Source organism: Manis javanica, chromosome 6 (assembly GCF_040802235.1).
Source record: "Manis javanica isolate MJ-LG chromosome 6, MJ_LKY, whole genome shotgun sequence".
Lineage (NCBI taxonomy): Eukaryota > Metazoa > Chordata > Mammalia > Pholidota > Manidae > Manis > Manis javanica.
In genome coordinates this window covers 21,968,631-21,982,946 of record NC_133161.1, presented here as the reverse complement: position 1 = coordinate 21,982,946, position 14,316 = coordinate 21,968,631, and the positions used below count along the sequence as shown (strand labels likewise).

The window sequence follows — 14,316 nt, the reverse complement described above, 5'->3', positions numbered from 1 at the left end:
GCCTTCCATTTGGGGGATATTAAACTGTTCTTTCTTTTTGAAATATATACATACATATATTTAAAGGTTTTTAAAGTCTTGACTTATCAGAATAAAACATCAATAACCTTTTATTTCCCACCTTCCACCTCTTTTTTATTACTAGTCTCTGTAATGCAGAGGTTGGGAAATCTTTGCTATAGTGGATTTAAACATGGTTTGCCTTACTGGCAGTGTAAATTGATAAAGTGGTTTTGGAAAACAACTTGTCAAGTACAAAGAGCCATACAAATAAATATTCCTAAGGTTTGATGCATTAATTCCCTTTGCAAGTATCTATCCTTAGGAAAGATCCTAAATATAAAAAAGTTTATAAGTGTATTACAACTTCATGCTATAAAAATATATAGTTAGTAAAGAAAAATTAAAAACAAGTGTTCGACAATAGAGAACTGAATAAACCCTAAGTAGGTAGCTGTCCACTTGGCTGTTTAAAGTGATAGTCTAATAATATGAGAAAAATGCCTTTATAATATAATAATAAAATTGTAAGTAGGGCAAGTAAAATTATGAGCAACTGCCTACATAATGATACCAAGTGCTGGGTGATGTGCTAAGTGCTTCTCCTGTATTAATTCGTTAGTCCTTTCAGTGACCCTATGAATTATCCTCATTTTACAGATGAGAAAACTGAGTACATCTTCTAACAATTCTGAGTGACTTCAGTTCTGACACTACCTGTAGTTAGTGCAGACCCACAAGTTAAGGGCTCAGTCCCTCAAGACTGCCCTCACTTCAGATGCCAGCCTCAATGGGGTCCTCAGACTACTGGCACTTCCACGTGTCTGTGACTCCCATGGTCAGTGTCACGATCATAGCCACAATCCCCCTACCCCAACCCCACAGGTTCAGTAATTTGCTAGAACAACTCACAGAAAAGCACTATACTTATGATTATAATTTTATTATAAAGGATACAGGTCAAGAACAGCCAAGTGAAGAGAGACATAGGATAAGGTATGGGTGGGGTGGTGCAGGGTTTCCATTCCGTCTTCAGGGCATCACCCTCCTGGCACAACAGTATGCCCAAACCTTGTTGTTTCAGAGTTTTTACATGGAGTTTGATTGCTTAAGACAGGGTTAAACCATTAAACCACTGGCAGTGTGACTGAACTCATCTCCAGCCTCCTCCCCTCCCTGCTTTTAGGGCCAGCCCCTCTTTTGACACTCTGTAAGGGCCCACGTCAGAGTCACATCGTTAGCATAAACTCAAGTATGGCTGACTGGGGCTCTTTATGAATAACAGACACTCCAATCACTCCCTATTACAAAGGTTTTAGGAGCTTTGTGCCAGAAATGGGGAAAAAGACCAAATATAGTTTTTATACCACTCTGAGGCTCAGAGAAGTTAAGTCACTTGCTCAAAACCACATGATGTGTGACTAGGGTATGTGACAGCTGAGATTCAAAAAATTTTTAATGCACAAATATGAATATATACTGGTAGGAAATATCCCATTTTGAGGGGAAGTACCCTCAAAATGCTTAAAGAGGTTAGGGAATGGGACTTTATTAAAAATATTTTTTAAATGGAATTATAAATTTATACATACAGTATCATAGGAAATCTATCTTTTAATACAATTTGGAGTAGAAATGCTGCCTTATTCAACAGTCCTGAAGTTGTGAAACTTGAGAGCTGAAGGACCTCTTGTTATAGGTCTGTTCCTGATCCTGGTCCTTTACCCAGAGTTTCTTAATCTGTATAGGCATCTTCAGCCCCATCCTGCACTTAGCCCCAAATTTTGGCTTAGAGGAGAGTACCTTTTGGATTAAAGGCCCAGATGGGACTCTCCTAGCTGCCTCCCTGATCTAACCTTGGTCTTCAAGAGAAGAATAAGGTGAAATAAGGGTATAATCTCTTTTTGTCAAGTGGGATTATACTTGGGATTAATATTTTCCCAAGTTACCACAAAGATTTCTCCATTACAGGGCTCTGTGGACTGCCCCACTCTGGAGTTTGAGTATGGAGATGCAGATGGGCACGCAGCAGAGCTGTCAGGTATGGGATAGATGGGTCGGTGGAGAGTAGGTGGTCAGGAGGAGAGGGAAAGCCTGTGATCTCGCCTGGCAGCTTGTCCGTTCCTAACAGGTTGCTACAGAAAAAAGACTGTTCTCCACGTTCCCTCTTCTCTCCACCCTCCAGTGGTAATATCTCTGTGTTTACTCTTATATTACCATCTGTGAATCCCCCTTGGTTATGGCACCGTCTATTCTTTCATCCTATTACTCTTTTCTGCTCACTAGTCTTTATCCTCTTTTGGAGCACTCTCAAATCTGTTTTCTCTCCACCCTCTCACCATGAATCTCCTCTCTCTCTCTTCCCATATTCATGCATATCTTTGCATACCCACTTCTTTCTACCACTGTCTCCCTCTTTATCTTTCTGTCTGCATTTTTAGCTTAGGCAAAATGTGATCTCCTCATATTAACGGCCTCCATGTTACATGTGACGTGAATGCCAGTTATTAATAAATTAGTTTTGGGTGGAGATGGTGTGAAAGTTAAATATTCTGTCATATGGAAGTGACACTTTGAGACATGCTTTTTCAGAGAAAAGAGACAAACATTTTTTAAGAAGTTCTTGTGAATAAGCACAGGAATAAATTTGTGATAAGTGGCAGAAATAGAGAACTAAGTTTAAAAACCAGCATGGGATTAGAATCCAGAATATAGAGAGAGAAAGACAGAAGGAAGAAACATAAGCAACCCAATAGAAAAGTGGTAAAAGAATATGAATAGGAAATTCATAGAGGAGAGAACCTTATGGTCAATAATTATGTGAAAAGATGTTCAACTACATTAGTAAATGGGGGAAAGAAAATTAAAATAGATATCATTTCACATACACCTGATTGCAAAACTTAAAAGCCTGGGCTTTAGTGAGAGTGCAGAAAATTGGGTACATTTTTATACACTGCAAGGTATGAGGGAGCAGAGTATAAAATTGGAAAGCAGTTTGGTTATATGTAGCAAAGTTGAAGATGCACACATATTATGACCAACAATTTTAGAGGTACACTTTAAAGAAATATTTGGGCACAAGAAAACAAGCACAAAGATGTTTATTGCAGCTATTGTGAAAAACTGAAAACAATTCAGGGGAATGGATAAATTGTAGCATATCAGTATAGTAGGCTACTATGTAGCCATTTAAATACTGATCTATATCAATATGCTTCAATATCAATGTTAAAAACGTTGAGGAAGAAAGAAGCAGTGACAAGTAATTAATTTTTTCTTTTTCTTTATTAAGGTATTATTGATATACATTCTTAATGAAGGTTTCACATGAATAACAATGTGGTTAGTACATTTACCCATATTATCGAGTCCCCCCCGCATACCCCATTGCAGTCACTGTCCATCAGTGTAGTAAGGTTCCACAGAGCAGTGACAAGTAATTTATACATGCATCAAAAAAACCCTGCATAAATGCATGAGGCTAAAGGACGTTTCTATGACATCTAGTTACACACTTGATTGAGAACAGTGTCAGTTAAGTGAATGGATATGTTCATCACACATTTTCATGTAAAAAACTACTGAAAGCATAATTTTAAAATGTTCCTAAGAAAAAAAATTTTACAATCTGATACTGCTTGGATTAAAACTTAGAACAGTATCATACATTGTTTACAAGCACATACATATATTATAAAAGTATAAAAATAAGCATGTGAGGCATGCACACCAATTTCACTATGGTGGTTTCTCTAGAGCCGGGAGTAAGACAGACTGGGCAGGAAAAGGGACTGTATATGTCTGAAGCAAATTTGACAGGTGTAACATTTAATCTGTGTAGAAGATACACATCTTATATGTATTCTATATTATCTGTATATGAAAGTCCATGACCTAAAATTTTACATTAATAAAAACAGAGTTCAGCCTTGCTTCCTTTTCTGACTGGGTTTGTGCTCTCCTCTTAAAAGTATATATCCACACTACCCACTATTGACTGAAGAATTTAAGATTCAGAGATGGGATTTGCTTCTGGTCAATCCAGGATTCTGGAACTCAGGACTCAAAAGCCCTGGCTCCCAGAAAAGGTATTTCTCAACCATTAGACAGCTGGCTAGAACACAAGTGACTTTCTCTTGCTTTGTGAATTACCTAATTCATTAACTGTAACCTAGTTATATTTTCAGCGTGGTCTACCACCTGTTGACTTCTTCAGTTCTTCATCCTCCTTAAGATGAGGTTGCTGATACAGTGTCCTGGAGTGTGTGTGTGTAGGAAAGGGCATTTTTATTTCTCATAAACTCTGCATTTTGTATTGAATGGCCACTGTCAGCAAAGTTAGGTTTTCCTGGTCCCAGACAGCGTTTGGACAACCACAGATGCTTCTGCATGGCTTGGTGCTACCTCTGACCAGGTGACTGTGGCAGAAACCTACGCTTCTGTGCCCTCCGAGGACAATCAGCAGGGGAAGAATGAACTGGCTCCAGCTAAAAAGAGCCATCTAACATGTACTGTTCAGCCCTCCTTAGCACAAGGATCTTGCCTCTAAATTTCAGGAGTTGTGTTGCCCTCTGCTTCCCTAGATGCAGGACAGTCCCAATCTAGGTTGACAAGCAGAAGAGACTGCAGCCCTAGGAAACAGGATGACATTAAACCCTCTCTGCTCCACCCCTCCTCCTGGCCCTCACCAAATGTCGAAGGCTGCCTTCTCTGCTGTAGCAGCCAGCTGGCAGGAGGAGGACAGGTTTGATGGTTTAATCACCCAGGGACGCAAGTGGCTATTTTTAACTGCTCTGGAAGGGAGGAAGCTGGCTCTGGATTGAATTGGACACAGGAATGTGTTGGAAACTTTAGCTCTTTCATGCCACCCTCTCTAACCCAGACCCCTTTTGTAAGGTCTGCTGAATGTTTATGACTCTATCCTATCTTTCCTGCCACAGAATTATATAGCTACACTGAAAACCTGGAATTCACCACTAACAGGAGGTGCTTTGAAGAAGATTTCAAGACTCAAGGTGATGCCAGATCCTTATTCATAGAAACCTGCTTTTTCCCTCCATGATATCTCAGCCTGATCTAGAAAAAGCCTGACAACAAAGTATGTCCCTCTTCATCCTCTCCATAACCATATAACTTCTCTATCCTTCTTGCATATGGGACACATTTCCCTATATGTCAGGCAGAATGGCCATGGAGTAGAAGCAAGAGAAGGAGCTGGGTCTCTTTCCCTGATGTAAAGGGCCAAGAGAACAGAGGGATGCCCTGCTACCTGGTAGAACCCTGTGCCTACATAGTCCTTGACCTTAATGTTCATCCCCTGCCTCCAACTCTGCCTCATTCCTAATAACATCTATAATAATTCATGTGCCCTCACTGTGATCCTGTCAAACATCTGTTCTCTTACTTGGTCAGTGGCAATTCATTTTGCAACTCAACAAATGTGTGGTGAGTACCTGTTTTATGCCAGAGATGCAGGATATGGGGTGAATGTGAATTTGCAAAATCGTCAAAGAGATTGCAGTCCTGTAGCAGAGGAGAGATGTGTATATCACAAAATTATCTGAGGCCAAGAGAAAAATTGTAAGAGAAATAAGTGTCTGAGGGGACAGAGCTTCTGGCAGGAGCATTAGTGGGAAAGAGGTACTTCTGTATTGGACCTGTAATGATGAGTAGGGGTTGGATGTGGAGGGAGACAGAGGAAACCCCTTGAGGAAAGGCAGAGAACGAAGACAGTATAGGCTGTGTGTGGAGAATGGAGGGGATGTGAAAGATGAGACTGCAGTTAAGGTGGGAACATTTTGAGTCCTTTACTCTTCCCATCCCTTATTCTTTCTGTTAAATAAGGGAAGCTTTTGAAGAGAAGAATTTGTTGGGGGCTGAGATTAGAGGTAGATATGCTTTCAGGAGCCTATCTGGGAAGGAGAGACAGCAGCTGATACTGGATCCATATGGCCTCCTCTCCCTAGTGCAGGGCAAGGAGTGGTTAGAGTTGGAGGAAGATGCCCAGAAGGCCTATGTGATGGGACTCCTGGACCGACTGGAGGTGGTCAATAGGGAGCAGCGACTGAAGGTGGCACGAGCTGTTCTCTACCTGGCTCAAGGTGAGTGACCACCTTTGCCAATTTGAAAGGGGTGGAGACTAGGGAAAGAAACGGTGTCAGAATTAGGATGAAGCAAGCCATGCTGGAAAACCAAGTCTCTGCCTCTCAAGGACAGATCTGGTCACGTGTTAGCAATAACTTGGTGCGTATGAGGAAGATAAGGAGATGGTGGTGGGTACTGTTCTGGATCCCTGGGAATCAGCCTTTATCTTCCTAGGCATGCATGGATTTCTTATAGGGCTCTTTCTTCCTTAACCTGGGCTATAATCATATGCAAAGACTAGCAAAAAGGTCAATGTGGTCAGAGCTGATGATGTTCCACCAGATGAACATGGAGGCTTCTTCATTAGTTGTGACTTAGTCCAAACACAAGGGAGGCAGGGGCATTGGTACAGATTTATGCATGGACCCTCTGCATTGTTTCTAGTTGAAGGTTCAAGCCAAAAGAGCAGCAGTAGTGGGTGCTGTGAGTAATGTGGAGATGATCAGAGCTCAATGAGATTAATTAAAGAAAACTTCCCCAGAAGAGACCTATTAGCTGGGTGTTGGAAAGAGAAATGAGATAAACTAGCTGGAGTAGGAAAAATAAGCCCTGAGATCTTAAATAAAAGGACAACTGGCAGAAACAACTGTTTGGGAGCTAAAACACTACAGAAGAAAATCATAAATGGAGAGGAAAGCGTGGACATCAGGTGAAGGGAGGACAAGCAAACAAGGCAGTGCCTGCCCACGTCTCTCGATTCTGGTGGTGCTCTGGCCACCTTCAAACTGCAGGTCCCTTCATCTTTTAGCCTGAGGGCTTTCTCTGCAGTCCCCATAGGGCAGCCCAAGAAATGCCAGGGAATTAAAGTGCTACCCATGCCAGCAGCACTGATCAATCAATGGCTGGCAGGTCATAGTGGGTGAACAGCTCCACTATCTCCCTATTCTTGGATGGGATGATTCTGAGTTGTGCATTTTGTACTGTTTCCTAGAACTTTGCCCCACCTGATATTGAGCTCGTGGCCACCTTCTCTTTCGTGTCCCATTTCCCCACTTCTCTACTGTTGGTTCCTGGGGTCAACTCCCAAATGAACTACTTCCATTTGAATCCTTATCTCTGGATCTGCTTCTCAGGGAACTCAAACTTAAAACAGGCCAGTGATGAGCACATTGGACCTAACCCTGGAGACTGCCTGTCGTCTTACCTGCCTTATTTCCTGGAAGTCCTGCGGGACCCTTGCCCTAACTTTGCCAGCCTAATTAGTGGCAGGGTATTGGAAGATAATCTTAAGATTGTGGAACAGTGTGGAAAGAACTGGGATACCTCTCTCCTTCTTAACCCCTGTGGCACTGTCTGGTCCTTTAGGCACTTTTGGAGAATGTGATTCAGAGGTTGATGTGCTACACTGGTCCAGATACAACTGTTTCTTACTCTATCAGATGGGGACCTTCTCGGCCTTCCTGGAGCTACTCCACATGGAAATTGAGTGAGAAGCCTGAGGGGAGGGCTGACCTGGAAGGGTGCCTTATGTCCTGTGTTGACTTCCTCACTGTAGAGACCTTTGTGGGAGCTGGGTCTCTTCATACCTCAGTCCAAAGCTCAGTGACGGGTTCCCTCCTTCCAGCCGTGCTCTCTGATACTCTGACCTCCTTGAGGTTAGGCCCATCAGCAGCTTCTGACCCACTTACAGTTTCAGTTCTGTACTTCAGGGCCCTGTCCTGGGTGTCCTATATCAAACATCTTCTCATCTCAGCCTAACTCTGGAATCCATGAAGGAAATTGTTCTACCTAAGAATGTGAACCAAAAGGGGCAGGACCAATTTCTGTTGCTGTGCCCAATCCTGTTGCTTTCCCTCCTGGGTTGTAGCTCTAGAGGTGGCCTTATCTGCTGCTACCATTATAGTGACCCCTCATTGTGTCTCATGCCTGTCACCCAGGAGTTTTAGAGTAAATTCTCTTTATTATTTGTCAAGTGTTGCTTAGCATCTATTTTGTGTCCAGCACAGTTCTAGATACAGTGGGGATTGCAAAAGGAGTGAATATCACAAACCCTGCCCTTGCCCATCTTCACCACAGATAAGGGTTTGCTGAGGTGGCAGAGGAATTCAATGGTCTCCTTTACCTTAGGCCAGTTTTTTATAGCTACATAGCCAGGGAATAGTAAGACTCACATTTGTGTATATAAGGGAACACGGGGTAAAGAGACCATGGATTCCCGTGCTTTCTCTCCTTCCATGGCAGCAATAGCCAGGCCTGTAGCAGCACTCTTCGGAAACCAGCCACCTCCATTGCTGATAGCACAGAGCTCCGGTGAGTGGGGCTGGCCATGGGTTGGAACCGGATGGCTAATCACGGGTTACCCTTTGCCCAAATCCCAGATGCCCAGACCACTAGAGGTTGCTAATTCCACTGGGTTGGGCTCCCACAGAGACCATCCCTGAGGTCTCTGACTACAGGTGGGGAGCTGCCTTGGGAACCTCTAGTGACCCTTCTATAACCCCAGGGTGCTGCTGAGTGTCATGTACCTAATGGTGGAAAATATTCGCCTGGAGCGAGAGACAGACTCCTACCGATGGAGAACAGCCCGGGAGACCTTCCGCACTGAACTGAGTGAGAAGTGGGACTTGAGGAAGGGTGGGGATGAGGTGCTGAGGTGAAGGGGAAGCATAGAATCTGTGTGTCTGCGTAGAAGGAACAAATAGCCTCTCTCTTTTTTCTTTTCTTTCCTTCCTTCCTTCTTCCCTTCCACCCTTCCTTCTTTTTCTCCCCACCCCCCTCATTCTTTCTAGAATTAACATTCTTCCTTTTAGGACAGAGATATCACATTGTATGCATGAGTTTTGACCATGAGCCTATGACTATGACTATGTCTGTTCTATGACTTGGTTTTCCTTAGTTAGCCATCCCTTAGCCATCCCTCTCCCATTCCATCATGATCCAAAAAGAGTTGAGTCACCTTGAAAAATAAGTTGGTGGTGTCATCAGGCAGGGATAAGATATGAATGCCTATGGGATTTTTAAAATATATTCATTGATGTAGGTTTTGAGATCCACAGAAGCCATGAAATTCAGCCAGAAAGCATTATCTGTATTACTGTTCCTTCTAGTTTGACATCTACCCCTAAGCTTTGGGAGCTAAGCTATTTTACCTCTGTGGCTTTCTGTCCTGCCCTTGAGGAGCTTCCCTTTGGGGGCTTTCTAAGTTTCCTTCTCCTTTGAAGACCAAATTCTCTAATTCTTCAGGGGAGGTGAGGGCCTTTCCCAGTATATCTAGAATCAGGGTTTCAGCTACTTCATCTTCACTTTTTCACTTACCTCTCTCCACACCCACCAGGCTTCTCCGTGCATAATGAGGAGCCTTTTGCTCTTCTGCTTTTCTCCATGGTTACCAAGTTCTGCAGTGGCCTGGCTCCCCACTTCCCCATAAAGAAGGTCCTGCTTCTGCTCTGGAAGGTAGTCATGGTGAGTGGCTGACTCTTCCCACTCCCATCTCATCAGATCAGCAGTGCCCTCTGCTGCTTCAGTTTCTTCTAGTCTAATTCTAGAAGGAGCTAGGCAGAAGTATGGTAGCTGTTAGCCGATGAAGGGGCAGCAAGGATGTCCTAGAGAAATCAGATGTTCTGTGTCAGAGCAGGTTGCCTATTTCTACTGGACTGACAGGAGATGCCACTCTGAGTTGGGGGGTCATTGCACCTTCTCCTGATAGAGCTGACATTTCATGGAAACAACATCAGCTAAGAATTGGGAGATCTGGTCTCTTCTGATACTGAGGAACCTCAGGCAGCTCTTTGTGCCTCAGTTTCTCTGGCTGTAAAATGTGGGGATTAGTGCTTGTCCTCCATCCAAATAAATAGCAGATTTGCTTTAAATGAAGTCTTTGCAAGGGCATGGTTGCAGTTTTGTTACTAATTATTCAATCTGATCCTTCATATCTGGCTCCCATCCCACAGGACTGGTTGAACAACATGCCCTCTAAAGCAAGCCTTGTAGCGGGAACTACTTCTTGACTACAGAGGAAATTGAATGACTCGGGGGTTTTTTAGCATCTGCGTGTGCTCCTTAAAAAGGGAACACAGTTTTCTGTTTCTTTCAATAGAGCCTCCCCAGGAGTCCCTGTCCTAATTTCTCATCATGTTTTTCAGCCCTGGGTCAGTCAATAATGCTTTACCCTGACCCCTGAGCTCCTCAGACTGAGGATAGTAAAGACCTTTGCCGGTTTCTGATTTATTACTTCCTAATTAAGAAGGGTGCCCCAGGGGACTGGAGGTTGTGGCACTTCTCCATCCATGTTTCCATGACCTTGCTCTCTCTGACTTCCCTCCTTCCTCTCTCTTTTCTGCCCCTTCCCTTAGTTTACCCTCGGTGGATTTGAGCATCTGCAGGCTCTCAAAATACAAAAGCGGGCAGAACTGGGTCTGCCTCCACTGGCTGAGGACAGTATCCAGGTGGTAAAGAGCATGCGTGCCGCCTCCCCACCCTCTTACACTCTCGACCTGGGAGAGTCTCAGCTGGCACCACCACCCTCTAAGCTGCGAGGCCGCCGTGGTTCTCGAAGGGTATGGACTAACTGTGGTGTTGTGACACTGGCTGGCCTAAAGTCAAGATTCTAAGCTATCTGGATGTGGTAGGAAATGGCAGTAAACAACCCAGCTCATCCTGCCCCTGGTCAGCCTTATAAGCAGCCAAGTCTATAATTTGGCCTCTATTCCCCAGCCCTGACAGGCTCCTGAGCTCTCATGATGTAACATTGTGATATGGTATCATAGATCCTTATCTTGCTATAGGATTTTTGGCCTGGACCTTAGAGCCTGGAGTTCCCTAGCATCCTGAACAACAATTAGGGTATAATCCTGGGGCTAGGGACCTAGGGCACCTGAATAAGGCTCCCAGCAAATCCATGTGCCTAGGGTGAGGCACTGTATCATTTTCTTGGCAGCAGGGTTTGCTCTGTGTCAGCCATGCTTTTGTCTGACCCTGGAACCAGAGTCTTACATTTATGAGGTGATTAATCAGGGTTCTAGGTATAGTCTGCATCCCAGGGAAGGTCAGAATGACAGGTTGCACTGCAGCCTGACCATGCTTGCATGAACTCACCTTCCTGATCTACCTGAGTTCACCAACTATGAGTGACAGGACCAGATAGTCACACTTAGTAATCTAGCCTATATAATCTGCAATGTGATTTTTTTAAACTTTATTTTTTGTTTTATGAAGTATTGCTTACTCACTGTAGAAAATTTGGAACAAATATAAAAATGTGACAAAGGAAGGGAAAAAAAGTCACCCACGAGCTTAACAACCAGAGGCAGTTACTGTTAACTTTTTGGCCTATTTCTGTCCAATCTTTTTTTCTTTCTGTGACAAGGTTTAAAATTCCGTCTGCCTAGCAGCAAGCTTCTGTCCTCCTCTTCCTCAGTCAGCCAGCTGGTGTGTGCTCACAAAAAGCAAACTAATTGAATGTTCACCTAAGCAGAACATAATTAGGAAGGAAAGTACTGGCAAAAAAAAAAAAAAGGCATCAGTGCTTTTGGAAAGCTACGTAACTATGACTTTGGGATTATCTGTGCTTTGTTCCCCAGCTGTTACTATGGTTGCCTGAGAGCTGCTTGTCCTGCTATTGGGCCTGGTTGGGACACTACGGTTGAGGTGGGGAAGAGAATATTTTCTCAAGAGCTGGGTTGTTGCTTCATGTTTCCTGAAGTCTAGAGCCTGTGGGGTAGGGGCTGGCTTCAGGCAACCATGCTCAGGGTCAGATCTCTGTATCCCTTCTTCCTCTCCCCTCCTAGCAACTCCTCACTAAGCAGGACAGCCTAGACATCTACAATGAAAGAGATCTCTTTAAGACTGAGGAACCAGCTACAGAGGAAGAAGAGGAATCTGTTGGTGATGGAGAACGAACCTTGGATGGAGAGTTAGACCTACTAGAGCAGGACCCTCTGGTGCCACCTCCACCCTCACAGGCACCCCTTTCTACTGAGCGGGTGGCCTTTCCCAAGGGTCTACCATGGGCTCCAAAGGTCAGGTAGGCTTGATAACACCAGGGACCTCAAGCTTTAGGGTTACAATCACTCAAGGCCCAGGGTGGAGTAGTCTATGTATTCAAGTTCCACTAAACCTGGCTAGAAGTCAGAACTCCCAAGGTTGAAGATCCCATTGTTGGCTGCTGTCTTCCCCCCACTACTACAATCCTTTAATTGGAGGGGTAGGAGCCCAGAAAGTTTCTTTCTCTCAAGGTTTGCCTTTCTTTCCTTTTCTGAGATTTTTCTCTACCATCCTCTCAGACAGAAGGACATTGAGCACTTCTTGGAGATGAGCAGGAACAAGTTCATTGGATTCACTCTGGGGCAGTAAGTGACTGGGTAGTCAGAACCAGCTATGGAGTGGTTCTTGGGGGGCCAGAGAGGCAGGTGGCTTGGAATGAGAGATGTTGCCTGGTCGTTGTAGAGCCACTAGCCCATGGGCAACTCCTAGAGACTGTTTTGGGTTCTGCCGTGGAATTTTTTCCTTCCAGTTTCCTAGAACTTTTATGTTCTCAGGCAGGTGTAGGACCTTGAACAATAAGTTATATTCCTCTTGGGCCCGAATTCTGTGAATACGTAACATAGTCAGAACAGACCCAGTCTTCCCCCATTTCCCCCCCCTCATGAAGCCTTCCCACTGGCCTTTACAAAACTGAGAAGGTGTTATTACTAGTGTTTGACTGTCAAAGTGTCAAAGTGTCATTGGGCTACATGCCCTTTTAAGTAGAAATCTAATCACTGCCAAACAAAGTGAGTCCCTAAAAGACTATACAGAAATCTTCATTTTCAGGAACACTTATCTGTAACATTTTTCTTTCTGTGTCCTGAAATAATAATGGACCTGGAAACTTGCAGAGAAAAATCCAGGGTACCAGATGTTGGAATTGGCATGGTCCGTGTAACTCCAGGGGGTAGTGGTGGTTCTCTATACTTTGACACTTTTGATCTGGTGTGTCTTGCATTTCACAGGGACACAGATACCTTGGTTGGGTTACCCAGGCCCATCCACGAGAGTGTGAAGACTCTGAAGCAGGTAACGAGGGTGGGCACTCCCAACTTACCCAATTTCCTACATTCAAATAGATGAAAAAGGTTTCCTTTCTTCCTCTCATTTCTTTTCTCTCCTACTCTTCTTTCTGTCTTCCTACACCTCGCTTTCTTTCCTCTCAGTTCTCTCTCCCTTACAGGGCCACTAACTTCCTAGGGCCCAGGACTGAGCTCACACATCCAAAGTGTGTGTAAGAGTAGTGATCTTTTGCACAGACCTGAAGCCTTCCCCACTCCATCATCACTACTCCATACACACATGCGCAACAGCAGTGCACATGCATCACAGCTTTCAGGGCAGTGGTCCTGGGCAAGGGCCTATTCTTGGCTTCTCCCTGCACTGTGGTTGAAGATAAATGCTTAGGTATTTGTTGTTGTCTCTTCAACAAATACGGAAATATGGAATAAACAGGAACACTGTATATGGAGCACTTTGCTTGGTGTTAATGATGCAAGCGTGAATAAGACTCCTGCTTCTCACAGAGTTCATGGGATGACAGACCCATAAACAGGACATTTCCTTGTCATTGGGAAAGTTAAGCAAGAGGCTGGTACACATATGATCAAGGCCCTTAGCCCCTTGTTGATGTCTTATCTTCCCCAGCACAAGTATATCTCCATTGCAGACATCCAGATCAAGAATGAGGAGGAGCTGGAGAAGTGCCCCATGTCTTTGGTGAGCCAAGGGGGTCCTGCACAGCAGGAACTCTGCCTGCAGTGCTGTCACAGCATGTGTACAGCTGTTGGGCTTTATTGTGTGCCTGGCAAGGCAAGGTCCCTACTCTCATGATGCATTGAAATTGGAGGAAAAAATAATTAAGTAAACAAGAAGACTATCAGAGATGGGAAATATAATGAAGAAAATATAAATAGGATGACATGATAGAGGTATCTATCATGTAGAAGACTACTTTAGGTTGGGCAGCAGAATAGACAGACTCTATGAAGGTGACGTTTAAGCAAAGATAGGAGGTACAAGAAGTCGCTACCTATAGAAACATCAGGGGAAAGAACATTCCAAGCAGAAGAAAAGACTTAACAAGGTAAGAGCAAGCTCAGTGCTAGAAGTAGTGAACAAAGGCCTGGGTCTGGAGCACAGGGGTGAGGGGTGGGGTTGTATAAGAAGGAGCCTGGGATATGGCCTGGGACCACTTTATAAAGA

General features: G+C 44.1%; 1 protein-coding gene across 4 annotated transcripts in view; it reads left to right on the top strand.

The window, feature by feature from the left end:
* Nucleotides 1–14,316, top strand: part of STRIP2 (striatin interacting protein 2) — a 38,018-nt gene that overhangs the window by 2,850 nt on the left and 20,852 nt on the right. For 2 of the 4 annotated variants that reach the window (XR_012132138.1, XM_017649612.3), the window contains exons 2-13: nt 1,972–2,041; nt 4,944–5,018; nt 5,970–6,104; nt 7,453–7,573; nt 8,329–8,397; nt 8,591–8,697; nt 9,422–9,549; nt 10,440–10,643; nt 11,874–12,109; nt 12,369–12,434; nt 13,077–13,140; nt 13,759–13,830. Coding sequence is in view for 3 of the 4 variants with exons in the window: in XM_017649612.3 (XP_017505101.3) it covers nt 1,972–2,041; nt 4,944–5,018; nt 5,970–6,104; nt 7,453–7,573; nt 8,329–8,397; nt 8,591–8,697; nt 9,422–9,549; nt 10,440–10,643; nt 11,874–12,109; nt 12,369–12,434; nt 13,077–13,140; nt 13,759–13,830 (1,347 nt within the window). In the remaining variant the exon portion in view is untranslated. The remainder of the gene's footprint in view (nt 1–1,971; nt 2,042–4,943; nt 5,019–5,969; nt 6,105–7,452; nt 7,574–8,328; nt 8,398–8,590; nt 8,698–9,421; nt 9,550–10,439; nt 10,644–11,873; nt 12,110–12,368; nt 12,435–13,076; nt 13,141–13,758; nt 13,831–14,316) is intronic. The other 2 variants (XM_037019458.2, XM_037019457.2) reach the window with 2 other exon arrangements.